The sequence below is a fragment of the Urocitellus parryii genome, chromosome 6 (assembly GCF_045843805.1).
Source record: "Urocitellus parryii isolate mUroPar1 chromosome 6, mUroPar1.hap1, whole genome shotgun sequence".
In the NCBI taxonomy this organism is placed as follows: domain Eukaryota; kingdom Metazoa; phylum Chordata; class Mammalia; order Rodentia; family Sciuridae; genus Urocitellus; species Urocitellus parryii.
Window position 1 is genome coordinate 89,707,395 of NC_135536.1, and position 27,715 is coordinate 89,735,109.

General features: G+C 42.3%; 2 protein-coding genes across 8 annotated transcripts in view; one reads left to right on the plus strand and one right to left on the minus strand.

Moving 5' to 3' along the window:
- The window catches only part of Capn3 (calpain 3), a 43,307-nt gene extending 25,861 nt beyond the window's left edge, over positions 1–17,446 (plus strand). Inside the window, exons 7-24 of one of the 4 annotated variants that reach the window (XM_026392812.2) lie at positions 229–312; positions 1,190–1,275; positions 3,457–3,534; positions 4,323–4,483; positions 6,571–6,740; positions 7,051–7,062; positions 7,689–7,897; positions 8,736–8,772; positions 10,764–10,781; positions 13,231–13,344; positions 14,308–14,385; positions 14,777–14,834; positions 14,918–14,982; positions 15,471–15,539; positions 15,626–15,704; positions 15,914–16,030; positions 16,313–16,371; positions 16,845–16,957. In XM_026392812.2, the coding sequence (XP_026248597.2) occupies positions 229–312; positions 1,190–1,275; positions 3,457–3,534; positions 4,323–4,483; positions 6,571–6,740; positions 7,051–7,062; positions 7,689–7,897; positions 8,736–8,772; positions 10,764–10,781; positions 13,231–13,344; positions 14,308–14,385; positions 14,777–14,834; positions 14,918–14,982; positions 15,471–15,539; positions 15,626–15,704; positions 15,914–16,030; positions 16,313–16,371; positions 16,845–16,871 (1,521 nt within the window). In that variant the 3' untranslated portion in view covers positions 16,872–16,957. Of the gene's footprint in view, positions 1–228; positions 313–1,189; positions 1,276–3,456; positions 3,535–4,322; positions 4,484–6,570; positions 6,741–7,050; positions 7,063–7,688; positions 7,898–8,735; positions 8,773–10,763; positions 10,782–13,230; positions 13,345–14,307; positions 14,386–14,776; positions 14,835–14,917; positions 14,983–15,470; positions 15,540–15,625; positions 15,705–15,913; positions 16,031–16,312; positions 16,372–16,844 lie in introns of all 4 variants that reach the window. The other 3 variants (XM_077799459.1, XM_026392818.2, XM_077799460.1) reach the window with 3 other exon arrangements.
- A 996-nt stretch (positions 17,447–18,442) lies between these two features.
- The window catches only part of Znf106 (zinc finger protein 106), a 66,498-nt gene continuing 57,225 nt past the window's right edge, over positions 18,443–27,715 (minus strand). For all 4 annotated transcript variants that reach the window (XM_026390466.2, XM_026390458.2, XM_077799458.1 and 1 more), the window contains 5 exons: positions 27,152–27,271; positions 26,608–26,679; positions 25,055–25,126; positions 22,964–23,110; positions 18,443–22,362 (listed from right to left, as the gene is read on the minus strand). In XM_026390466.2, the coding sequence (XP_026246251.2) occupies positions 22,306–22,362; positions 22,964–23,110; positions 25,055–25,126; positions 26,608–26,679; positions 27,152–27,271 (468 nt within the window). In that variant the 3' untranslated portion in view covers positions 18,443–22,305. The remainder of the gene's footprint in view (positions 22,363–22,963; positions 23,111–25,054; positions 25,127–26,607; positions 26,680–27,151; positions 27,272–27,715) is intronic.

A 27,715-nucleotide genomic window follows, 5' to 3' on the forward strand; every position in this document is an offset into this window, starting at 1 on the left:
GTCCAGGCAGAACCTTCTCAGAGTGACCAGCTGCTCTGGGGCTGTCTTTTTGATGCTCTTAAAGGGCAAGTGGGGCTCCTGCTCCTGGTCATGAGGCATACTTTCAGGGAGTAAAGTAATTCTTGTCCTCACAGAAACCAGAAAATGGACTTATATGAACTTACTCTCCAGGCAGCAGAACTTCTGCTCCCCTAACTCCTAACAGGCTGCCTGGTTATTGCTCCACAGACAATTGTTCCTGTTCAGTATGAGACAAGAATGGCCTGCGGGCTGGTCAAGGGTCATGCCTATTCCGTCACTGGGCTGGAGGAGGTGAGACAGCTGGGGCTCTGTGGGGTATGGGGACCTACTTGAACTGACCTCCTAAAGTTAGAATTTAGCTTTCTGTGCCCCTTCCCTATCCACAGAGCTTGCCCCAAATCAGGGAATTCCACTCAAGGTACAAGCAAAGCACCTGGGAGTGGGGAGGCTTTTGAGAACTGGTAGAGGGGGACCTTGCCTCAGATGGTGCTCAGTTTATCTTTTCTTTTAATGTTAAAGATGATAATTTTCCCAAAATTTCCAAGGAACAAATAGAACTAATGCTTTGGTTCTACAAAGGTAGTCTCCTGTTGTGTTTTTTGTTCTCTAATGTTCATACAGTTAGAATGTTTTGTTCCTTCTGGGAATTCTGGATTTTCCTGGTATGTCACAGATAGAAACCTTGTCAGGCCCATTGCACACAGATGGACAGATTGTGCTCAGACAGAGGGATGGATAGAGAGGGGCTCTTGTCTGTTTCAGCCCATGGGAGCCACCTGGAGGACAGGCACCTTTTAATAAATGGTCTAACTGGAGGGGGCATTTGTCTGTAGTTCCTCAGGCAGTAGGTGGCTTTTTTAAAAGTCACACAGATACCTAATGTGTATAAGCTAATGCAGAACCCTAATGTTTGTTCCTCCTCTGAAGCTCATAATGGCCTAGGATGTTCTCTAGGAAAGTCACTTCTTAGAAGATGGTAAGACAACAGTCAGGCCCTAACTCCTTCTGACTCAGTCCTAAGGTTTTGACCCCTCACCCTAACATTTCACAGGCAGGACAGTCCCAGAACAGATTATCTCTCCATCCCTATCCCAGCCCTCAGGGAAGGACAGATGCTCCCCTTTCTAGATAGGCTCCACAGCATGAGAACTTTTTCACTTTGCTCAAGGCCCTGTTCAAAGGTGAGAAAGTGAAGCTGGTGCGGCTGCGGAACCCCTGGGGCCAGGTAGAGTGGAATGGCTCTTGGAGTGATGGGTAAGTGAGGGGACCCATGGAAGACGGCAACAGGGTCTGGGGAAGGCTGGACTGGGAACTGAGCCATGAGAGTACTATGATTGCTGGGTGTAATATCACCCTCAAAACCAATGACCATCATTCAGAGAAGAAGGTGCAGATGTGGGCTTCAGGGAAGGACTGGGAGTAAAGCAGGGATGCCAGGGACACAGAGAAGTTGCTGATGGTCAGTAGACTGGAAAGGAAGGCTTCCAGAAAGCTTGGGCCAGGCCCAGGCAGGAACGGAGTCTTAAGTCGGGGATATGGACTGGATAAGTGATTTCCCTTCTTGTCTCTTTGTCCTATCTGTAAAATGGAAACAAGAAACACTTGTGGATGTTATAAGAAGTAAATGTGACAGTTTCTGGAACATGCTTACCTAGTGCTGAAACTTTTCCCCCCTCCCTTTTTGTCACCATACAAGGTACACAATCCCCTCTGAAAGAATTTTACTTTTTATCACTTAAAGGAATAAACTAGGGAGGGGCATCAAAAATAGAAAATATGGAAAAGTTATTATGTGAAGGATACAGAACATTTACAACACCTCTACAGTCCCACTCAATCACTGGTTCAGGGTTGTCTCTGCTGAATGGCAGGTGGCCTCTTGAGTTCTCTTTTTATTCCTAGGAGGTGATAGCAGGACTCAGTAGCTAAGAACCAAACCCAGGTCCTGTGGGGCCCTGTGCTTATGAACCTAACACCTTTTATCCCATTGTACTGCAATTAACTGTTTATTTCAGTTATTCATTCCTTTAGCAAATGTTTGTTGAACACCAACTATAAATAGGAGGCACAGATGTAGGCACTGGAGATATTCTGTGAGCAGGCAGCCTCTCTTGATAGTCTGTGATAAGTTGTTGACTTTATGTTCTTCCTTTCTCCTATACACATTCACATGCATTGCTTTATTTGTCCATGTGACAAATCCTCACTCCTTGGTAATATCTGCCAGGCCCCGTGATACTGTCTGAGGATGTAGAAATGAACACAGAAACACAGGCCTTGCCCATCCAAAAAACAGACAGACATGCACTAATAAATTGAGACCATTGCTGTGGTAAGGATCACAAAGAGGGAGCCCTTGGCTAGTTTGGGTTGGATGGGAAATGTAGACATGCTTGGAGGGAGTGATTATGAATGGGGCTCTCTACTCTGGAAAGGCCCTCGATACCCCATCGTTGTCTACTCCACTGGCCTGTGCTTTTCAGCCTCAGTTTGATGTCCAGACTTCATTCACTTCCTGCTGATCTCTCCATTGCTGGCAAGGGGGGGCCCAGCCCTTGGTCACTCAAGGAGACTCCTCCAGCCCATGTCCTTTCTTCTGACCTCAGGAATCTCCATTTCTCCTTCATTTATTTTGGACTCTAAGCATTTCCAGAACCCAATTTAGCTTAATTCTTCTCAGTAAGCCTAAAACACAAATGTGCTTTTTTATTTTTTTCCTCCCACTTGCAGTGAGAGTCTGTAAAAAACTTCCCAGTCTCAGAAACACGATACTAGGATGTTTTCCTGACAGGAGAGGGGAAAAAAAAGATATTTCCATGCTTGGTCTTTTTCTTAGTAGCTCGGTTTCTTATACAGCATTGCATGATTTCATCTACTCAGCCTGTGAGATGATAATGTAATCATTTCCCTTTGGCAGTTGAGGAAACAGAACCTGATGAGAGTTAAATGACTTGCCCAAGGTTATACAGCTAGGTCTGTTATTAAAGGAGAATCTCAGTTTGTCTATTTGCAGAGTCCAGCTCTTTTTTTTTTTTTTTTGACAGATTAATTATTTTATTTTTATGTGATACTAAGGATCAAATCCACTGTTTCACATATGCTAGGCAAGTGCTTTTCCACTGAGCTATAGCCCTAGCCCCCCCACCCCCCAAGAGTTTAGCTCTTATCTTTAAAGTGTGAAAAAATATTCAGCTAGAGAAGGCTACAGTTCATATACTCTTTAAAGAGTTTGGTCTTCATCTTGAAGATAGCAGGAAGAAATTATAGTTTTTCACTGGGGGTGACAGGTCAGACCAGCATTTTCATGGCTCACATTGGCTACAATTTGGAGATAGGTGCTACTTCAACTTTCTGTTTCTCTGATATCTCCTGTCCCAACACACCTCAGGCCTTTCCCTTCTTTCTCCTTCTACAATCCCTCCATTTCTCCACCAGTTGGAAGGATTGGAGCTTTGTGGACAAAGATGAGAAGGCCCGTCTGCAGCACCAGGTCACTGAGGATGGAGAGTTCTGGTGAGTCCAGGACCCAGAGGACCCAGAAGGGGTAAGGGACAGGGAAGGAAGGTCAAATATCAGACCTCAGTCCCTAGGCAGTCGGATGCTGTCGGATTTCAGTTCTTGGGTGATTGGGGCTCTGTTCTCTTCCTTCAGCTAGAGGGCCAGCAACAATGAGGTTCTGGTCACAGTAACCACAGTCAGGTCACAGTGATGACTGAGTCCAGGACCAGGGCAGCATAATGCAGATCTTGTTCCAGCCACACTTGTTCCTTGGCTTTAACATCACTCTCCTCTGAGCCTGGGAAGCTCTACTTGCCCTGATCCCTAATGCTACCCTCACCCTCACGCAGATCATCTCTACTCAGCCTTCATGTCTCAGCTTAAAGGGAACTTTCTTCAGGGTTCTCTTAGTTCATCCAGGACTGAGATTCATTTATTTGTAAGGCTTGTCACTCTTAAAATTGTTTGCTTAATTTTTCATCCTTTTCCAAAGGTTCTCTTTCCCCTGGGCCTGGTACTCTGCCTGGTATGCTGTAGAGGGACACATGGGACATGACAAGCTTTTAGATAACTAATATTTCATCTAACTCCTCCATCAAGCATACATGAGTTTGAGTCATTACTAATTTGGGGTAGACGCATTAAAACTGACATTGTACCCTAAAAAGAAAAGGCAGGCTTCTCTGGGACATTGATCAAGTTCCTCTGAATTAATTTATTGTCCTGTGTCAGCCTGGAGTCTTCCCATTCCCAGCCTCTTCTGACCTATTCTTATATGGATATCTCTTCTTTCAACCCATCAGGATGTCATATGAGGATTTCATCTACCATTTTACAAAGCTGGAGATTTGCAACCTCACAGCTGATGCCCTGGAGTCTGACAAGCTTCAGACCTGGACAGTGTCCGTGAATGAGGGCCGTTGGGTGAGGGGCTGCTCTGCTGGAGGCTGCCGCAACTTTCCAGGTGGGAGATACTCTTGATGGGGGAAGGGTACAAGCAGAACAAGTTCCAGGTAGAATCATATCAGTGATTATTTTCTGAGTCTCTGCAAAGCTCCAGACGTCTATTATCTTATGAAATCCTGTTTATATTACTGAGAAGGAAACTGCCATGCTGTGGAGTTTGCAAGGGAGCTGGTAATAACATTTAAGCAGGAAACTGTCAGAACAATACTGTGTTGGTCATGTTGAGGATACTAGTGGAGAACAAAGTTAGTAGCTACTGTGGTTGTTCAAAGTCAGAACAACCACAGTAGCTACTAACTTAAGGCCTGGAACCAAGTCAGTAGCTGCAGAGATGGAGGGGAGAAGGCAGATTTAGGGGAATGTATATTAGGTAATTTAGGGAGGGAAGAATGAAAAATGATGTCAAGATGTCCAGAGCAGGTTTGGGAGTATAGCTCAGTGATAGAGCCCTTACCTAGCATGTGAGGCCCTGGGTTTGATTCCCCAGTACTGTAAAGAAAAAGGGTGCTGGGCATGGTGCACTCACCTGTAATCCCAGAAACTCAAGAGGCTGAGGCAGGAGGATCACAAATTCAAAGCCAGCCTTGGTAACTTAGTGAAGCCCTAAGCAATTCAGCGAGACCCTGTCTCTAAATAAAATATAGAAAAGAGGTTGGGGATGTGTCTCAGTGGTTAAGAGCCCCTGAGTTCAATCCCAGTAAAAAGGGGGGAAAAAAGAAAGAGAAAGAAAGGTAGATTGGTTGGTTGTTTCCCAGTGTAGGGACCTGAGCATATGACGTCAACATTGCAACATAAGACAATAGAAAACACACTGAGGGGGAAAAAATATCAGCATGTTGTTTGTTTTAGATGGATTGGTTGTGAGGTTATGAGAAGAGGACTTTAGTTTGGGACATGGAAAGTTTGAGGTCCCTATCCAATATTCAGATGAAGATTTCTATTGGGCTAGGGATATAGTTCAGTTGGTAGAGTGCTTGCCTTACGTACCCAAGGCCCTGCCTGGGTTCAATCCCCAGTGCCACAAAAATAAATAATTAATTAAATTTTATTAGATAATTACATGATAAGAACTCTTAAATGTTTGAGGAAGGAAGGGAGAGAGAAAAGGATGGAAAGAAGAGAGTCAGAAGAGAGACTGGCTCAGGTGCCATCAGTATAGAGGGAACAATTAAAAAGTGGAATTGGGGGAGATTACCTAGGAAGACAGGAGATGAGAGGAGAGGTCTAGAACTAGATCCCAGGGTTAAACAACATTTGTGGTGCAGGTAAGGAAAGCAAAGCCATGAGCAAAGGCTGAAAATCAGAGTTCAGAGAAAAAGAGAAACTACACATCCAATCAGTGTGGTTCCATCTGATAAAAGTAGAGACTCCACCCACCAAATATTTAGACAAATACTTAAATCATGTTTTCAACAAATATTTATTAAGCACCTAGATGCAGGGCATATTAGGGTCCTCTGGAGAAAAAGAACCACTAGAAGAGGTGATAGATGGATGGATGGATAGACAGAGGATTTATTAGGGGAATTGGCTTACATGATAATAAAAGCTGAGAAGTCCCACAACATGCCATATGCAAGCTGGAGACCCTTGGATGCCAGTAAGTGTGGTCCAGTCCAAGTTGGAAGGCCCGAGAAGCAGGGAAGTTGGTGGTATAATTTTCTGTCCAAGGTCAAAGAAAGGAACTGACAGGGGGAGTGGTGATGATACTGGTATAAGTCTTGGAGCCCAAAGGTCAGAGAGCCTGGAATTATGATGTCTAAGGACAGGAGAGTATCCTAACTAGAGAGAGGGAGAGAGAATTCTTTTCTTGCCATATTCTTGTCCTATCTGGGCCCCCAGCTGATCAGAGGGTGCCCACCCCACTTAGTCTACCAACACACAGCCAATTCCTTCTGTTAACACTCACAGACACACTCAGAAATAATGTTTTACCAATTCTCTAGATGTTCTTTAATCCAGTTGGCACCTTAAATTTATTGTCACATGGTGGATACAGATGAATAAGGTGTCTGTCTCATTTTTCCTCCTGCCCTTTCTCTAAGAGGCAGATCTGAATATACATTTCTTTTCTGGGGGACATAGACACTTTCTGGACCAACCCACAGTACCGCCTGAAGCTCCTGGAGGAGGACGATGACCCTGATGACTCTGAAGTGATCTGCAGCTTCCTGGTGGCCCTGATGCAGAAGAACAGGCGGAAGGACCGGAAACTGGGGGCCAATCTCTTCACCATTGGCTTCGCCATCTACGAGGTATGCAATCCCTGACCAGCTCCAGTCCAGGAAACACCTTTGTAACAAGAAGGATTTGGGGGACAAAAGGGTCCTCTAGCTTCCCTAATATGGAGTGAACCCCAGAACTCCTGTTATCAAGCTCACTTGTGTTTGTTAACAAGCAGGAAATTCCAGGGGGTGCTGTAGAGAGGAGCTGGGTCTGACAGGCTGGCCTGCTTCACGAGGAGTCATATTCTGCATTTCTGTCATTGCCTGCCTTCCCTTCTGCCAACTATTTATCCTCATTCAGATCTGATATGTCGTCTTTTTTTTCCTGTTTCTCCTCAAGGTTCCCAAAGAGGTATAGCAGTGGCAGCGCCAGCAGTTGTGTGCAGCATTCCCTGGGGGTCCTGAGTCTGTCTGTGGCTCACCGAGACGCTTCCTGGTGGGGTTTGTGGGCAGAACTATGATAGGAGAGGGCCCTGCCTACATTATTTCATCTGCAGAGAAAGTGCTTCAGGATACTGCACCCCCAAGATGTGCACTTTCTCCCTCTTACCATACACCTTCACATACTCATACCCACGCAACTACACACCACAAGCAGAGTCACACAGACATGTTCTGAGGGGTTGGATGGAGGAATCACCTCCCTCAGAACCCAGCCAAGGCCCCTCTGCTTCTTTGGGGTCCTTCCCAGCCTGAGGGGATTCGGAGCAGACAAGCAGCAGTTCTGGTAAGTGTCCCTGTGTGTGGGAACAATAGACTTGACCTTCACTTCTGAATCGCCACAAAAAAGGAAGAGGAAGTGAGGTAGGGAGCTCCAGTGATGTTGAGCTATTTGTGGCCTTGGGAATTGGAAGTAGGTAGGGGGAGACTGTGAATGGGTGACCACAGAGTTGGGAAGGGACCTCTGGAGTGAACTGTGAACCAGATAAGACAGCCCTCCCAAGAGGCTCAGGTTCCACAGGCTCTTCTGTCCCCCAGATGCATGGGAACAAGCAGCACCTGCAGAAGGACTTCTTCCTCTATAACGCCTCCAAGGCCAGGAGCAAAACCTACATTAACATGCGGGAGGTGTCCCAGCGCTTCCGACTGCCTCCCAGCGAGTATGTCATTGTGCCCTCCACCTATGAGCCCCATCAGGAGGGGGAATTCATCCTCCGGGTCTTCTCTGAAAAGAGGAATCTATCTGAGTGAGTAACAACCTGACTTTCCCCTCTTATCCCTAAAAGCTTACATGGCTCATTCCACATAATGGAGGCAGGAAGCAATTGGATTGTTTTATTCAAGGTTCCCTGGGACATATTGGCCAGTCTGCATGTCTTTCCCACTCCTATGTCAGTTCTCCCTCATTTGTTGGTTCATTCATCTTGCAGATATTTACTGAGTACCTACTGTGTCTCTGGTCTTCTAGGCATTAGGGATAGAGAAGTGAATTAAACAGAAAGAAATCCCCACTTTCATGAAATTTAACAGCTGGTGTGAAAAAACAATGGATAGGAAATAACAATAACAACAATAACAAATGTATATATATATATATATATATATATATTTGTAATATATATATAAAATATACACATACTGTAGTATGCTAGATTTGGGAGTTGATAAAGGAATAAAAACAAAATAAAGAAGAGGTATAGGAAATGTTGGAGATGATTGAAATTTTAGGTTAGTGTGGCAAGGGAAGCTAGTAAGGCCGATCCTATCCTTGCCCACCATGGATATGTTGATAGTCCCTGCCATACTCTGATCTATATCCCTGGAAGTGCAAGGTCCATGGGGAGGTAGCTGTGTCATGCCTTTAGGGAGCTCTGGACAATACCAACAAGAAGCCATGTGGTTGGGCTTGGCTATTGGGGATGGTGCCTACATGGGGCTGGTTCCTGGGGTAGAGGTTTAGCTCCAGGAGTTCTCTTAAGTTTAGTCCCAGTTTGGCACCAAGAAGCCTTATGACCTGAGCAAATCCTCCATCTGCTTCCTGCTTGCTCCTGGTGACACTGAAAACCATGTTTGTGTTTCTTACAGGGAAGTCGAAAATACAATCTCTGTGGATCGGCCAGTGGTGAGTGGATTAGCTCTCATGTGTGACAAGGGTCAGAAGGTCAGCTTCCCCAGTTCAGGCAGGGAACAGGTTGGGATAGAGGGGTGAGTGGGTATTGGCAGAGGGGATTGTTACAGCAATTTCTAGTAGGCATGGCCAGAAGTAATGGGTCTCATAGTCCTAAGGCCATTTAGTTAGTTCAGGGACTGGGAAATGTGGAAAAGGGGAGTTGTTTGAACAATTAGAGGAAGGAAACAAGGCCATAGGAAAGGATGACAACAAGAACTGCAGCCAATGTTGGATTATGAAGTTGGAAAACAATGGATTTCTTGCATAGAGAAAATGAAATGCACCACCTCTGGACCCAGTTTCAAAACCTGGATCCTTCAGATCTATTGCCTGGGTGACCTGACCTGGACAATTATAGAACCCCTATGACTCAGTTTCCTACTCTGAAAATTGGGGATAATGATAATGATTGCCTGGCAATGCTTTTGTGGGGTTTAAATCAATAAGATCATGTGTGAAATGTCTGGTACAACATGGACACTCAAATGGAGGTTATTATTCACGTTTTATGACTTGTAAGGTACTTTTCTATATGGTATCTCACTTAATCCTTGCAAATTTTCTGAGAAGTAGATGAGGTTATTATCTCTGCCTTTGAATCAAGGAAGCAGAGGCTCAGTAGGGTTAAATGACTTCCTTGCATTCATGGAGCTCATAATTGACAGGCAGGACTAGAACTCAAATCCAGAATCTGACTCCAGATTTAGGTCTCCCCACCTCCTTGCTGAAGCAGGCCCCCAGGGCTGAGAACCCTACACCAGAAGCACAGAGTTGTTGTGCCTTAGAATCTCCATACTGAGGAAAATCCTGTCTGCCTTGGGGCTTTGGGCTCTGGTTAGAAAGTCGTCTTGTGCTCAGTGGGTGTGACATGAGCCAATAGGAGGACAAATGACCACTGAACTGTCTTCCTGGTCGGGACATACAGGGTCAGGATTCTGACCCTATGCTAGTGCTCAGATTTTCAGAATCATGACAGATATTTGGTTTTAGAATAAATATGCATTTGGTACTATTACTATTCTTCAGACACTGATAATCAATGTACAGGATTTATTAGAAGTTGTACATTCAAATTCTTATGGGAGTTGGCATGTCACCTAACTGAAATAGAACAAGCAGGTGTAGGGGTTTGGTTGTCTTTAATACTGCCATATTTGTCTGCAGTTCTCACATATCACTTGGCTTCAGTGATGGAGGGACAACTGGAGTGGCAGCAACTATGGCAATCTGGAGGCTGCAGAGAACAGCCACTCTTAGCTCAGCTAATTATTACCACAGGGAATTCCAGGCCCAGTATAGCCCACTAGACCTTCTAATTTTACAAAAGAAGCCCCAAACTTGGATTTCAAATCTCCCTACATTAAATGTTTTCTCCAAAGTTAAAAAGATTTTTTTTCTGTCATTCAAAATCATTTACAAGTCAGTTTGAGTGAGTCACATTTTTAGTGTTTTAGTAACCAATCTTATCCCCTGACCCCAAGATTGAACCCAGGGGCACTCCATCACTGAGCTGCATCCCCAGTCCTTTTTATTTTTTATTTTGAAAAAGGGTTTCACTAAATTGCACAGGCTGACCTTGAACTCAGAATCCTCCTGCCTCAGCCTCCTGAGTCACTGGGATTATAGGTGTGTGCTACCATGATCAACTACCAAATTCATTAAAAAAAAAAAAAGCCAGAAGGTCCCTTCCCCTGACCATATTCAACAACAGTGGATTATTAAAACAAAGCTAGAGCAGCCACATCTCTATACATAGATGTGGAAAAAGAATTCTCTCCTCCCTTCACCTATTTTTCCTTTTTGACACAAAGTAATCCAGATATCTGGACCCCAGAGCCTTACCCCAAGTATGGATCAGGATGCAGGGAAGCCCAATGCCACCAGCCATTCTGGCAACTTGCTTTTCACTTATTCTGCATTTACTGTTTCCTTTTCTTATGCAGAAAAAGAAAAAAACCAAGGTGGGTGTAACGGGGTGAGTGGGTAGAGAGTTGTGTATGTGCATGCGTGTGCATGCTCTTATGATGCATGCACCAGACTAGCCTCTTCCTCTCCCTCCTTCCCTGTGCCCCTACTGGGATCTTGAGTGTGTAATAGTGACAGCTGATACTTGCTGAGGAGACACTGTGCTGGGTGCATTCCATGGATTAACTCAATCCTTACAACCACCCTATGAGATTGGCACCATTATTATCCCTATTTTTAGAGGGGAAGAAAAGGTACAGACAAACTAATTTTCCCAGGGTCACACAGCCAGGAAGAGGCAGAGCTAGCTTTGGAGTCCAGTGGTTTGGCTCCACCTGTGTCCTGAACCACCCACCACAGGCCATCAGACAAGGTTTGGTGCTGGTATTTATGGGGATGCTAGTGGGTCCATCACAAGGTTTCTCCAAATATAGTGACTGGCCCAGACCAGAACCAACAGTCACCATGCACTGTCCTGGTGGTAAAATTAGTTTCTTTTATATCTTTATTTTTATTTATTTATTCATTTTTATGTGGTGCTGGGGATCGAACCCAGGGCCTCATGCATGCAAGGCAAGCCCTCTACCACTGAGCTACAGCCCCAACCCCTAAAATTAGGTTTTTGATTTTTTATTTATAACAGTATTTAAACAGTGGGTGCTGTTTTTATTCCCCCTTTACAGGTGAGGGTACAGGTTCAGACAAGTAAGGTGACTTGTCCCCAAATAAACACATAATGAGTGGGGGAACTAGAACTGGAAACTACGTCTAAGGCCTGTTTCTTGCCCTCGCTTCTGTGGTGCCAGCCTCTTATACTCAACGTCTGTGTTGTCTAAACACAAATTATTTGGGCCTGGATTCATGTTTCTGGCAGGGATGTTCCATGGCTGCACCATGTCTCCTGGCGTTTATCCCTTTTCAGATTATAACTTCCACTTGTCTTTGGATCTCTGAAAGCTTCAATTGCTTGGACAAGGCCCCTTTCTTAAAAGAACAAGCCAGGGCCTTCAGAGCCTGCTGGGTGCTGAAGCTGGGGGAACTGTAGTTTTAGGCCTGCCCACTTGACAAGCAGCATGAAAAGACAATGGGGCAGAGGTGGGTCAGGTTGCTTTTCTGCTCTGAGAATCTGCTTACTTTATTGTTTTCTGCACTCAGCCCCCAAACCCTATAGTTGAGTCTTTCCCAGACTTTGCCTGTGGGTGCAATATCTTCCACCTATGTTGGCATGACATGGCAGCTGCTCTCCAACCCTTCACATATTCTTTTGCATGAGCATATCTTAAAAATATCCCTTATATTTTTGTAGCATTTTTTAAAGAGAGAGAGAGAGAGAGAGAGAGAGAGAGAGAGAGAGAGAGAGAGAGAGAGAGTTTTTTTAATATTTATTTTTTAGTTTTTGGTGGACACAACATCTTTATTTTTTATTTGTATGTGGTGCTGAGGATCGAACCCAGCACCGCGCGCATGCCATGTGGCTTGAGCCACATCCCCAGCCCCATTTTGTAGCATTTTTAATATTTTTGCAGTATAATTTTACATGCAGTATAACTTACATTCTCTTTTGATCTCCACAAAAGCCCTGTCAGGAGAAAAGCCCAGGTTTTACTATCCCCATTAATAGATGAGTAAACAGGCCAGTGAAAGTATTTCTTAAGTGAGGGACAGGGCTAGTTGGCGTTTTGATCATGCCTTGACCACACCATTAATCATTCTTTCAGTCTACACTCTACAAAGTCCCAGAGGTTGATGGGAGGTTTCTCAGTAGCCACCATGGTGATGTGGGTACGGAGGAAAAGGAGCTGTCCTCGTTAACCAGAGAAGCTGTGTGTGTGTGTGTGTGTGTGTGTGTGTGTGTTTTACTGGGGATTGAACTCAGGGTGCTGTACCACTGAGCTACACCCCCTGCTCTTTTTGAGACAGGGTTTCTTTAAGTTGTTGAGGCTGGCTTCAAACTTACCATCCTTCTGCCTCAGCCTCTCCAGTAGCTGGGATTATAGGCATGCACTACTGTGGCCAGCTGGAACTCCATTCTTTTATTAAGACTTTATTTATACAGGACTTCTGGGGGAAATTGAATTTGAAGTTATTTCCATTTGGGGAAAAAAGTCTAAAATATTTGAAAATCACTCCCCTAGATCATGCTGTTATAACATTGGTAGCATTTTCACATGTACTTACCTTGTTGCACCTTTGTACTACCATGAGAGATGGGGTGGGTATTAAAAAATGAAGATCTGAGGTCCACAGAGGCCTGGCAACTTTTCCCTAGTCGCACAGCTTATTGGCGGCAGAGATGGAGCTTGAACTGAGGTTCAGGAGCTCCTGACCCTGATCTTTTCTTCTCACTGAACAAAGCTGCTCCGGGGGGAGGTTGCCTAAATGTGCCTGCTCAGCCTGTAATCCTTGCTTCCTTCCTGCCCCTCCCCACTTCCCTCCTCTCTCCAGCCCATCATCTTCGTTTCAGACAGAGCAAACAGCAACAAGGAGCTGGGTGTGGACCAGGAGTCAGAGGAGGGCAAAGACAAAACAAGCCCTGATAAGCAAGAGAAATCCCCACAGGTTTCTGAGCATGTGGCATGAATGGGGTCGCCAGAACACAACAGGGGTCCTCCTATGCTTTGGGGGGACATGGGGGCTGGAAGGGTTTCCAGGGGGGTGTCTTTTTAACATCTAATGTTTGGATTTGTCCCACTGACCTTTTCTCTCAGCAAGTTCCCCTAAAATTTGGGATGATATTTGGGTGAATGTCTTGGGGTTTATTGCCACATGAAACTAGTCCTAGGACTGGAATTACATTCTGAGCCTCCCCACTGGAGATTATCCAGCCAGGACAATGACAGACAGTAGAGGAAAAGACTGAGTAAGACAGAATCAGATTGAGAGTTGAGACCGAACAACTTCTGTCTTTAGTCCTTGAACTCCTGACAAGAGGGGGATATAGTAGTAGAAAGGTAGGGGAACTGATATCAGAAATGGAGTCCTCTACAACTCAGGGGAGGGTTCTACTGGAGTAGGGAGAGGTGGCCATATAAGCCTTAGTGGAGGTGAGGCTAAAGGGCGGAAGTCCTTAGAAAAATCCACAGCCAAGTTCTCTTATCCTGGAGCAGCAACACAGTGGAATGGGGAGGAGGGGATCCTTTGAGACTGAGGCAGCTGGAAGAATTTTGACCTGCTTGGGGCCTATTTGATTGAAATATACGGGCTCAAAACAGTAGAGAAGGCTTTAGCTTGGGGGTTGGGTGGGATCAGTGGGGCTGTCTACATGTCAGCATTACTAGTGTGTCTTTTGGCTGGAGGTGTCAGGGCTAGCAAGGTATGGAGTGAAGAGCCGCTAAGGCCTAGATAATTCTCACTCCAGCTTGCTATGTTCAACTAAGAAGAGCATTAGCCCTGTGCCCAGCTCCAGCTGCCACCTATGGCTGTTTTGGGCACTCCAGCTCCTTTGGCCCAAAAGCAGCTTTCCTCAAAATTCATCCATCCATCCCTGATTCCTGTGAACCAGTTTTCCTTTGTTTTCTACAGCCATGGCCTGGCAATACAGACTATGAAAGTGAGGAACAGCAGCAATTTCGTAGCATTTTCAAGCAGATAGCTGGTGATGTAAGTACTTCCAACCCTAAGACTCCCACAGGAGCTTGCTTTTCTACTTGATTGACTGTTCAAATTACCATTCTTTCATTATTGTTAAACAGACATCATTTTGGATTTTGGGCATGAATGTATGCAGACAGAAACCTACAAGTCCTTGAGTTTTGGACTGACACATCCACTGGGGAGCTCAGAGGCCTTTGTCCTATGTGTTAGCTGCCCACTGTCTATACAGCTAAAGGTGCATTGTCTGTTCCCATCTTCCTCAGAAGAGCCTTAGCTTCCCATAACAGAATCAAAACAGGGATTTCACAAAAGCGAATAGCTGGGATTTATTTTGCAAAGTCTCTGCTCTATCAGCTGCTTTACTCTTGAACCAGGACTCTTCTCCTTTTCTCCTCAGGACATGGAGATCTGTGCAGATGAACTCAAGAATGTCCTTAACACAGTTGTGAACAAGCGTGAGCTACTCAAACTAGGTGTGGGGGAGGGGCTGGGGTCCAGTTGTCTGAAAGTGGTTCCTCATTCTTCTCCATGCCCCCAGACAAGGATCTGAAGACACAAGGGTTCACGCTGGAGTCTTGCCGTAGCATGATTGCCCTCATGGATGTATCCTTCCTGTCAACCCTTCCCAACCCTTTGGTGTCTGCCCACATGAGCCAGGAAAACCAGGGATGCCTAGTCAGGCAGAGGGCCGAAATTTGGGCCCAGGGAAGGAGATCCTGACTCAACATCTGAAAGCGTTGTTTTGGTTTTTTTTGGACTCAGAACATCCTGTATACTGGTCTAAAAAGAATCAGAAGGACGGACACTGGGTTGTGGCTGGCCACATCCCCAGTTCTTAATTCAAGCTTGAGATCCTGCTTGAAATTCTATCTAAACATGAAGGATCCTTAGAGGGCAGGCTTGTTATGAAGCCTGCAGGAACTTTATTGGTGGTGGTGGTAGAGTGGTTAATAGCAGGATAGGGCAGGGGGTAGGGGAGTTCAGGTAGAGGCTTCCTATGGGGCTACCTTCCCTGCAGAGTCCCCTAGCCACACCCTCCCAGTCCAGGGGGATTTTGCTATGTGCCAGTAGCCCTGACCTTCCTCCTCCAGACAGATGGATCTGGGAGGCTGAACCTGCAAGAATTCCATCATCTATGGAAGAAGATCAAGACCTGGCAGGTGTGATGAGAGCGTAAAGTGTGGGAATGAAAAAGAGGGTTGATTTAGGGATTGTGTGTGACCTTCCTCAAATTTTCTATTACCAGAAAATCTTCAAACACTATGACACAGACCAGTCTGGCACCATCAATAGCTATGAGATGAGAAATGCTGTCAATGATGCAGGTGCTGGGAAGAAAGGGGGTGGCAAGCATGTGGACTATAACTGGTGGGTGTGGGAATGGGAGAGGGGACTAAGCTACTAGGACCCTACTACAGAAAGGAAAGTTTCTCATTTCCATTTTTGAGGACAGTATGCCTAAAGGGTTAGAGGAAATAGAATGGGGTCTAAGAATTCCAGTTTCACTTTTCTCCTCTATCCTGCCCCTTCACAGGATTCCACCTCAACAGCCAGCTCTATGACATCATTACCATGCGGTATGCAGACAAACGCATGAACATTGACTTCGACAGTTTCATCTGCTGCTTCGTCAGGCTGGAGGGCATGTTCAGTAAGTGGGGGCTGCCCTTCTGCTCTCTAGAGTACTTCCAGCCCCCTCCCACGGGATAGCTCTGGCAATAGGAAGCCAGATAATCTTCCAGTCTACTCTGTCCAGGCTGAACAAAGGCCAAAGCCTCTTTTGACCTAGAAAAGGATGGCAAAGGAAGGGTTATTGGTGATGCTCTGCCTGCAGATAATCCTCTTAAAAACATGTGGTCCTCTTAAGAAATTTGAGTAGTGAAGTTGGAGTGAGCCTGTAACAGGCCTCTGGCCTGTGTTTTCTTTTACACAGGAGCTTTTAATGCATTTGACAAGGATGGAGATGGTATCATCAAACTCAATGTTCTAGAGGTAAAGCATAACAGATGCAGCACACTGACCCTGCACCATAAAATTCAAGTTGGATGGGACTGGGGTGGTAGCTCAGTGGTAGAGTGCCTGCTTAGCACTTGTGAGGCCCTGGGTTTAATCCCCAGCACCCCATAAAAATAAAGGTATTGTGTCCATCTATAACTAAAAATATTCTTTAAATGTTTAAAAAAATTCAAGGTTGGCAGTAAATGAGGCAGAAATGGACCCACTCTGCTCCTCACTTCCAAATGGTAGTGGAGGGATGGGACAGGAAGGAAGCCTGGTGGGAAAGGTAGTCCACAGGACACATATACTTAGCAGAGGCTCACAAGGGGCCTCAGCTTCCCAAATAATTTTATGTTGGAAAACATGTTACCTTTCTGGTCTGTTCCTTTGCCCCCATCCCATAAGATTCCTAGGGCTGGGGTTTCCTTTTCTTGTCTACATTCTGATCTTGGGACTTCTTCTTTCAGTGGCTACAGCTCACTATGTATGCTTGAACCAGGCTGGCCTCATCCAAGGCCATGCAAGATCACTCAGGATTTCAATTTCACCCAGTATAGCTAGAGTCATTTACCTCAAAGGATCCAGTAGCTGCATCAGCATGCTTCCAGGCACCCCTTTGGTCGTGTTCCGCCTCCACTTTGCTCTATACTGTCTTGATCTGTCATGTCTAGCCTGACCCTTGGGAAAACAACTTTGTTCCTTTGCCACATGAAGGCAAGTGTCTGCCTCAGCTGTATAGCCTACCTATCCAAGGTTGGCTGATTCTGAGCTGCCTCAGTTCTGAGGCAAATGCTACCCCCTTAGCTTGCACTAAGGCTTTTTCAGAAGCATCTGCCAATTGCACTTGCCACTCACTCGTGCTGGAGCCCTCTCACATTTATACTCTCCCATCCATGGGACAGTAACCAAACTTGCACTTGGGTCTGCCTGTTTAGAATGGGCCTCTCTGGGGTAAACTGATCCAGTGGAATAGGGTTGGATACTTTGGGTTTTCAGACACATGTTTGGCTGCATTCTGGAAAAAAAAAAAAAAAAAACTGATCTAAATAAAGGCACGTGTACAGCTGGTTCCACTGTTTTGTTGTGTGTAGATCAGCAGGGCTGAATGCATTCTAATTATGCCCTCAGTCACCTACAGAAAGCCCTAGTCTCAGAATAGAAAATGGAAAACACAAACACAAAACCTCAAGCCCTACTTAAGTCATTGCTAGGCACATTGGTGCACGCCTGTAATCCCAGTGATTTGGGAGGCTGAGGCAAGACTGCAAGTTCAAAGCCAGCCTCAGCAACTTAGGCCCTATCTCAAAAAATAAAAAGCCTAGTGGTAAAGTGCCCCTTGCACTTTTTTTCATCCCGGGGGGAGGGGGGAGTCATATATTGCTTTTTTTGTTTTGTTACTAGGGATTGAACTTAGGGGCACTTTACCACTGAGCTACATCCCTGGCCTTTAAAAAAAATATATTTTAGAGACAGGATCTCACTGAGTTGCTTAGTGCCTCACTAAGATGCTGAGACTGGCTTTGAACTCTTGATCTTCCTGCCTCAGCCTCCCAAGCCACTAGGATTACAGGCATGAGCCCTTATGCCTGGCTATTAAAATTTCTTGAGCATAGGAATCACTCAGATAGTTCTAATACATATAATGAAGAAGGGGAATAGCTGGAGTATGACATAAAAAATAAAGAACATATTATGTAAAATTTTGGGATGGGAACAGTGCTACAGCTTGAATTCAGGGCCTCATGCCCTATCACTGAACTGTATGTTGTACATAATTATGAAACCATATATTAAATGTAATTTTAATGTGATTTTTTCCCTCACTATTTCAATGTATTTAGGTGTAAAAATCTTAAGCATTTTATAATTCTATCTAGGATAAATTTTGACATAAGATGTAAAAGTAAAAATTAAGAATAATATTTGTGGGAAAGACCAAGGGGGGATATATATTAGTGGTAGTATGATATAAGCATCTTGTGTTTTCCACCTAATTTCCCTTTTCTCTAGCCAACATGAAAGGGTTGACTATGAATACGCAGACAAGGTAACAAAAGTAAACAGCTGATTAGTAAAAATTACTTTATTTTCCTCTTGTATTTGCTTTATATCTTGCTTTACAAAGTTATGAAGTTCACAGCTTTATACCAAAACGTAAGAAGACTAGGCTATTTGCTTATAAACATTTCTGCGGTCAAGTATTTCATTCTTATCCATATTCAATATTTTAAAAATCTGAAACCAAGGGTGCTGGAGCAGCTCTAGGGCATATATTTATCTTTAACAGGAGAAAGATCTTCAACAGCCTTTCTTGACCCCCTCTGTACCCAATTCACTGGTGTACTATCTTAAATTTAGAGTAACTCTGGGAAACTTCAGTCACTATATGACCCAGCAGGTCATAGTTAGGTTGAAGGTGAAGTTAGAAGCTGGTGTCTATAACAGTAGGTCTGGTATAAATGAGGATTCCTCATCCACTTGAATGGAACTCACAGCCCAAATTGCCTCCATCACAGCCTCTTTCCTACCCATAAGATCTCTTCTCTTAAACCCTGAGAGTCCTACTGTCTTGTGGCAGGGATAAAACCACTGTTTTATAAAAGTGGCAGGTGCAGCCTTCATAATAATGCTAGGAGCTCTCCTTTAGGTAACAGAATCAAAATTTAGAAGAAAGCCTACGTAAACTGCAATTATTTGAGCAAACCAGAGTGTACAGGCTGTCCAAATCCAACTTTACAATATACTTCAGTCTTTTCCAATGAATTCTCTTCCATTAAAAATACCATGCCATTCCTCTACTCCCACCAAACTGGCCACATGCCTAAGTCACTAAAGTTGTTCAGAAAAAAGAACAAAATGAAACTTTTATTAAGCAAATAATCACTTAAGCAGAAACAGTTTTGTCTATAAACTGTATGTAGGTAATGAGCTAAACACTCAACTTCTAATTCTTAGAATTTTTTCCCACCAAAGAAGGAGTGTAAAAGTAATGACTTGCTCTCAAATTTGAATAACATCAGGTCAAGATAACTCTTCGCTATTTTTGTTTCCACTGTTTTGTAACTGAGGAATATGCCAAAATATATTTTGAATTTAATTAAACTTTTGCATAAAATTTGAAGTGACTGATATTTTATCAGAACTGCCATTAAAACATTAGCATATGCTAGTAAACATTTTAGCAGTCAAGTGTTTCATTCTTATCCATATTCAATATTTAAAAAATCTGAAACCAAGGGTGCTGGAGCAGCTCAAGGGCATATACATCTTTAATAGGAGAAAGATCTTCAACAGCCTTTCTAAAATAATTTATGGTTTTCTTGGCTCTGAGCTGTTAGAATAGGCACAAACAATTAAAAATCACATTCTACAAATGGCCTCCAATTACTTATAAGAAACGTGCCTGTTCTGTCAGGTTGTTAAACTATGTCCTTCCTCTTGAAGCCTCTAAACAGCAGAATCAGCACAGACCCTGAGCCACAGCTCTTCTGTAAGGGGAAAGAAGCGACAGCTGTAACAATATCATGGAGAACTTAAAAAACAGCGGAAGTTTTGCATAACTTAAGGCGCTTAAAGGTGATAACACAACCATAAACAACTGAAATGCTTATGGTCCCTTTATTTCTCAACAGAGGGCTAGACAGTTCATTCTAGATAACACTTGAACCTGATGTTAGAATATCACATGTTCTTGAAATGAACACATTACTACCACTTTTTCAAAGAAATCTTTTGTGAAATAAAAAATACCACAAGCACAGGTGCCCACCCATATATATGCATACAAAGGAACTTTCACACATGCATATCCAGAGGCAGATACATGCACATGAGTCTACCAAGTTAAATCCAAATCACACTTCTTACCTATCCTACCAGTCTGCAATACCCTCAAAAGTTCCCCTTGACTGCCCAACACTTTACATTCCCCTTTCCTGCTATACAAAAGTTCCACCATGGTTGTTTCAGACACATCCTTGGGCAGAACAGAGCACCTATGCACCAGGCTTTCTTAGCACACTGCCCTGCCAATGTGGAAATACAGTCACTGCAGTTCAGAGAAAAAGACCAGGTTTAGCAACAAATCCAAAATGACTTTCCTGGAAATTACTATTTCCAAGCTCGGAACAGTGTGGTTTCTCTCGTTACCCTTACAGGAAATGGAGGTGAGAGGCAGGAAAAGCTATTAATCCCACACAGAAACAGTGCAAATATACTTTATCAAGAGGATCTTCTCTGTTCTCTATACAGCATCATGCAAACCTAAATATGTGGTTAACAAGAGTTTTCCACTCACAAGCACAGAAATAGCTTGTGGAGCCATCCATTATCTGGTAGTAGCTCCTACATTAGTTCTTAACATTTTCTAGATCCAGTAACAACCACTAGAACCTTTCCTGGAAAAAAAACCACATTCTTAGTCTTGTATACAATTTCAGGGGAGTTTCAGCCCCTCTTGCACCTGTCTATGAGCCCCTGGGGAAGCCCCTGCTCTGGAACTTGGGGGAAGGATACTCAAAGACATGTGCACTAACAGGGGATAAACTTGGATGCTGGCAATCCTAAGAAACTGTAGGTGTCACACACCCTGTAGCTCAGTAAGTGAACAGGGTTCCTCCCTCTCCTTTTCTTGGCCTCTCTGAAGAATCTGAGTTTTGAGAATTCAGAAACAAAAGGTTAGAAAGTAATGTATGTATAGCTTTACTGGTAAGAGTCTAGAGAAAATCTAGAAACAAAGCAGTTCCACTAAGTCTTTGGTAATTTGGATGTTTCCAATGGACACAGCCTTTCCTTTCACCATAATCCTCTCCTCTCCCAGCTAGCAGGGAAGTGAAAGTAAAGACACTGGCTTCAGAAATAAGTCTCTAATAAGCCTGCCTGAGGCCCTAAAAATTATATCCAGATGCTTTATTCTAACTCTCCCATCTTGGGTGCTGCAGTTGGGTTGAAATCACTCTGTGAGTCCAAAGGAATACTTGATTTGCCATCAGTCTGGGTTCAACAGTAAGAGATGGGGGTAGGCAATAAAGTAAACCAAAAGGTTTCAAACCCACAAGAAGTTTGGAGAGTCAGAAATTTGGGGAGACAAATATACACCTCCAGTTCAAACAGCCTGAAAATATCTGTAGCAGTGAGCAGCACCCAGGTCTAACAGCAAAACAGAAAAGTAGACAGACATTAGGTTGGCACGTTTCTTCACACTGAGCACTTTATCAAAATTTGCACTGAAGTTCACTAGGGAAAGCAACTTGAAAGGAGTTACATAATGGGACTTAAACATTTGAATTTCTAAAATAGTGAACAGAGCAGTTATTCTAGCTATTTATAAAAAATCTGTGTGTCCGTTAGCATTTAAAGTCAGTTCTGTCCATCTACAAAGCGGGTGAATAGTGAAACACACTGCACATAATTTTTAAGAAAGGAAATGATTTGCTTACAATTTAAATATCCAGTTGTTTTAACTGGAGAAATTAAAACTAATCCTGAAAACCTACCATTTGAACAAAACGTATTTAAAAGCCTGACTACAGGTCTAAACCATCATAAGAACATACACTTGAAATCACAAACTGAAATCAACAAAATATGTTTGTATGATTAGGGTCAAACTAGGTAACCAACTAAGATCTGGATTTAATGAACATCTGAAGAATGGTAGCAGCATAAATCACTAAATGTCATGCAGTCACAGAGGATGGTTCCTTAAAATCTGTTTGACTGTTTAAACCCTCCAGCATGAACTTGAAGTGTACTCTATCAACCCACAGAGCTGCCCAGACTTATGCTAGTTGTTAGCCTGACTGCTAACCCACTTTCTCCTTCCCCATTTCACCGGAGAAAGGAAGACAGTGGCTAGTGTGAGGGGCCTATGTGAAAACAGTTCAACTACTAATGTAATGACTTCCCAACATGGGAGGCAAAAAAACTTCATGAATCAATTTTGCTGTCATCTTCAGCATGTCGTTCAATGTGTCCTGCAGCATCCTGAGGAAAAGGGAGAAGGGCTATGAGAGACAAGCTGGTGATAGAACAGAAGAAAGCCAAAGCCAAGTTAAGCCATTATATAAAATAGGTTTTATATGGGATTCATACCTGAAGGCAGTTAGGAGCTGGCACTTTGCTAATTTATATGAAAGTATGCACTTATGGACTTAAAAAAACTCTTGTGTTAAAGAGTTCTTGTCCTGGGGGCTGGGGATGTGGCTCAAGTGGTAATGTGCTCGCCTGGCATGCATGGGGCGCTGGGTTCGATCCTCAGCACCACATAAAAATAAAGATGTTGTGTCCACCGAAAACTAAAAATAAATATTAAAAAATTCTCTCTTAAAAAAAAAAAAAAAAGGAGTTCTTGTCCTAACACAGGAAATTCTGTTATTGATTTGAAACATCTGAAAACATTCCCCTAAGCTCTTTCTCAAAACCTACATAATTACTTTGAAAATCTCATTGAATTATTCCCCAAGTCTCTGAATAATAAAAAGAAATTCTTCAGCCCTCCTCCTATTTATTAAGAGTGTCCATAATTTCAATAAAGTAAAGATTTGCCAGCCTCTGCTCCAGTTAACCTTGAATCCCACTCATGTACCTGCTTGGATCCTTTCCTAGCAGTGAAAAAAGCATCACAGTTCTTCCAGCGACATTTCAGAGTCTGAAAGTTCGGATTAGTGTGATCAGTCAGCAAATGTTGTTTTAAATGATCTATAACACCAAATATCAGAGAGCAACCATGCCACTGCAAAGGAAAAGAATGAGGAGACTAGGTAAAGAAAAGCACAGTAAAAAACAAAACAAAACACCCCAAAACAACAAAAAACAGAAAGAACACAGTAAACATATGATCACAACATCCCTTGTTTTATCCCATAAATACTACGGAAGCAAAATGTACACCCCTTATTTTTTATTTTTGGCTACAAACATAGCAGGGCCAGAGGCAACCAAATTATCAATATAATTAGGACCCCGAAGGACTGAGAAGTCTTTTGATACTTTGGTATTTTGAGAAGATAAAACACTAAAGTAGCCATTACATCTTGTTAGGGAAAAAATTAGCAAATATATATAAATGAACAAGCATAAATTCAGTTCAAATCATAGTCTTGACCCTGCCATCATAAAACAGAATTTTGATCTTAGACTATTTATTACAAAAGGTAAATAATTTTCCTGTAATACTAAAGGGGATATGTTTAATAATCCTAAGAACTGATGACTTGTAAACTTGGAAATAAAAATGTCTTATAAAGAAAACTACATTTGTGGAAATATTTGTTGTTATGGAAGCCTGACTTTTCTCACAACGTTTTATCATTTGAATCATAATCTTTACCTACTTAAAAAAATTATTTATGTATTTTTAGTTTTAGGTGAACACGTTTTGTTTTTATATGGTGCCGAGGATCAAACCCAGTGCCTCATGCATGCTAGGTGAGCACTCTACCACTGAGCCACATCCCCAGCCCCTTATTACCTACTTTTTTTTTAAAAAAGTGTAACTTTACTTGTAAATGTGGCTCATTTTCATTATTAGTCAGAAAAGCATAAAAACTGGCTTGGCATTTTCCCTGTAACTTGTTTGTAATAAACCTTATAGCTCTAATCTAACAATTTATTTCTAAAAAGTAATGCAAATTTTTAGATTTCCCATTGTTAGACTATTCCATCCCACCATATATATACACACACACACTCAGAAACACACATACACGTACATATACATATATATATACATACACACACACACACATATATATACATAGACACACACATATATGTTTTTTAAAGTATTTATTTTTTAGGTGTAGTTGGACACAATGCCTTTATTTTATTTATTTATTTTTATGTGGTGCTGAGGATCGAACCCAGGGCCTCACATGTGCTAGGCGAGCGCTCTACCACTGAGCTACAATCCCAGCCCCTATATATATTTTTTTATACAAGGAATTAAACCTAGGATGCTTAACCACTGAGGCACATCCCCAAGTCTTATTTATTTTTTATTCTGAGATTAATCTAACTAAGTTGCTAAAGCTGGCATTGAACTTGTGTCCTTCTGCCTTAGCCACCCGATCTGCTGGGATTACATGTGTGTACCACCACCTCTGGATCTTATTGTACTAGATTTTGCTTACCTTCACTGGCAAAATAGAAAAAGACAGCAATACATAAAAAAGCTGAAAAGTAATTAGGCTGTGGATAAGCCTAAAGTCAAATGTAAAATAAGTTTTAAGGGCTAATCATTGGCCCCTTTACCGAAATAAAATTTAGGTTGGTGAACTGAGGTTTATAACTTTAAGACTACAAATTTTTATTTATTCCTCAGAAACCAATGAGGATATAAACCAAGCCATTAAACATTTATAATCCCTAGAAGTATGTGTAGTAGAGGGACAGGTCACAAAAAGGAAAAAAAAAAAAAACCCACAAAAAACCACTTCTGCTTTTACTTCATATACTTTTGATATAGTTGATATTATCTAATCTTGAAAGACTTTTCATTAAAGAAGTATAAGCATTTTATGTATGATTCTTAAAATAGCTTCCTTGTCCTACAGTAAAAGGCAAAAAGTAGATGCTCAAATACAAAAATGCTATACTAATGATAATGAAAATCTATAAACTAGCCTAGGGTTAAGCAATTCCTAGGTCCGGTGACAGGAACAATTTCAATGCTTACCCAACAGCGGTAATTCTGCATCAGATTTAGTCTCACAGCCTGAATACTGCCATCATAACAGCCAGTATAAATCTAGAGAAAGAGATTTATAACACTGGATCAAAATATACCCAAAGAAACAACTACAAAACACCTTTAAAATAAGAGTTAAAAGACGGGGTTGGGATTGTGGCTCAGCTGTAGAGTGCTCGCCTAGCATGGGCGGGACCTGGGTTTGATCCTCAGCACCACATAAAAATAAAGGCATTGTGCTGTGTCCATCTACACCTAATTAAAAAAAAAAAAAATTGGGGCTGGGGATATGGCTCAAGTGGTAGCGTGCTCGCCTGGCATGCGTGCAGCCTGGGTTCGATCCTCAGCACCACATACAAACAAAGATGTTGTGTCCGCCGAAAACTAAAAGATAAATATTAAAAAAATTTCTCTCTCTCTCTCTCTTAAAAAAAAATAAGAGTTAAAAGAAAATACAAACCTAAAGCAAAATAAGTTCCAGAGTACTAGAATGGGAGCCACTCTTGGGACTGTGGCTGAGAGCAAGCCTGGCAAGACTCAGAGGGCATTCACCTTTTTTTTTTTTTTTTTTGAACCCAGGGGTGGTTAACCACTGAGCCACATTCCCAGCCCTTTTTAATATTTTATTTAGAGACAGGGTCTTGCTGAGTTGCTTAGGGTTCACTAAATTGCTGAGGCTGGCTGTGAACTCACAATCCTCCTGCCTTAGCCTTCTGAGCTGCTGGGATTACAGGCATGCAGCACCACACCTGGCAACACCTACTTATTCTTCAACCCAGTTATCTCTGGTTTCTAACTGGTGTTGCTTATTAGGCATCTGCATTTCATTGCAGGAAAGGGTTCAATACTCTTTGAAAAATACTCTTTCAATTCATTGCAGGAAAGGGTTCAATACTCTTTCAAAACTCTGAGTTTGAAAAATATCCATCCTGGCTCAACCCCACAATTTAGACCAAAATAAAATATATGAAGGTTTAGCAGGTTTAAGAGAATTAGCTTCCACTTAAAAAAAAAAAAAAAAAAAAAAAGAAATATATTTGTGGTTGGATATAATATCTTTATTCTATTTATTTATTTTTATGTGGTGCTGAGGATAGAACCCAAGGCCTCGCACGTGCTAGGTGAGCATTCTACCGCTAAGCCACAACTCCAGCCCTATTAGCTTCTACTTTTAGGTCTGCTATAACTATGTCACACTGGCCAAATCTCCTGACTCCACTTCAGAGTTCTGTTCAGATCATAATGTCTTTGGAAAAAGCACCACTCAATTTTTAAAAGCATCTTAAATATATCTTCTAGTGAAGGATGGTCTTAGATTTTTACTGTAATTATTTTCACTATAAACAAAAATGAATATTCAACAATGTTGCTGTGTTATTTCTCACTATTATTATGCCAAGAGATAAACAGACATTCAATAATGAGGCATACAGAAACCGATGTCACTTTGGGAAGTGACAAGTAGTAACATATTATCAGTATGTAGAATGTCACGTAAACACATTCAAAGGCAAACTTCTAATGAGGCAAATAATACTCACCATGCTTTTATGGATGGTCATACACATAATCATGTCTTTGTGTCCTCCATAAACTTGCAGTCGATCATGGGACTTAGAAAGAAAAACATGGTAATAAGGTTATTTTTACCTTGTGCTTAATAAACAGTCCCTGCAGGCCTTGAGAGGCTTAAAATTGTATCTCAGGCACTAACTAGAAGAACCAGAAGTATTCTAACAGAACCTAATGGCAGTCTCCTTATTAAGTCCTACTTAATAAGAGGAGTTGATGATAAGTAGTAAAACCAATTTCTTTAAAATCAAAGTCTCAAAATTGCACACAAGAACTGTTAAAAGAGAACTCTTAAAAAAGAGACTGAGGTTGCCCTCTAGAAACCATTTACATTTTGACACCCATGCACCTCTCACCAAGTATCTCAGAGTAGTGTCTGTCAGAGTGTGGTCCAGTTTCATAATTATTTAGAGTGTTTGTAAAAAAAAAAAATGCAGTATCAAAAATCAACACTAATCCCAAAAGACAACCTCCCCAAACCATTCAAGCCAAAATACTGAATCTAAATTTTACCTGTAATTCATAGACACGAACAAACTTATCCAAGCAAGCAGTCACCATCACTTTTCCTAGGATATTCACCACAGTCACTGCATGATTGTGACCTTTATAGATCCGTACAAGTTCACCAGTCTACATCAGAAGAAAAATAACAGTCACTAGACTGATTTTTAAGATTCCTTTCTACTTTTGAGATTAATGATTCTATAATTCTAAGAGGCATAATTCTGAGGTTATCTGTAAACCCATGCATCTGTTCTAATTTTAAAAGCTGAAGTGCTTCCACAGGCATTTGTTACCTATATAAAATACATGCAATGTATTCTGATAGAACCTAATGTTATAGAAAGGGAAGGGCCACAATTCTATCTACAGTTTTTGAAGTACAAGTTGAACATCTCTAATCCAAAAATATGAAATCCCAAAATTTCTGAGTGCAGAAATGACACTGCAAGTGAAAAATTCCATATCTGACCTCCTGTGACAGATCAGTCAAAAACAAAACAATAAAATTACCTTCAGGCTATTCACATATGAAATATAAATAAATTCCATGTATAGACTTTGGTCCAGTCC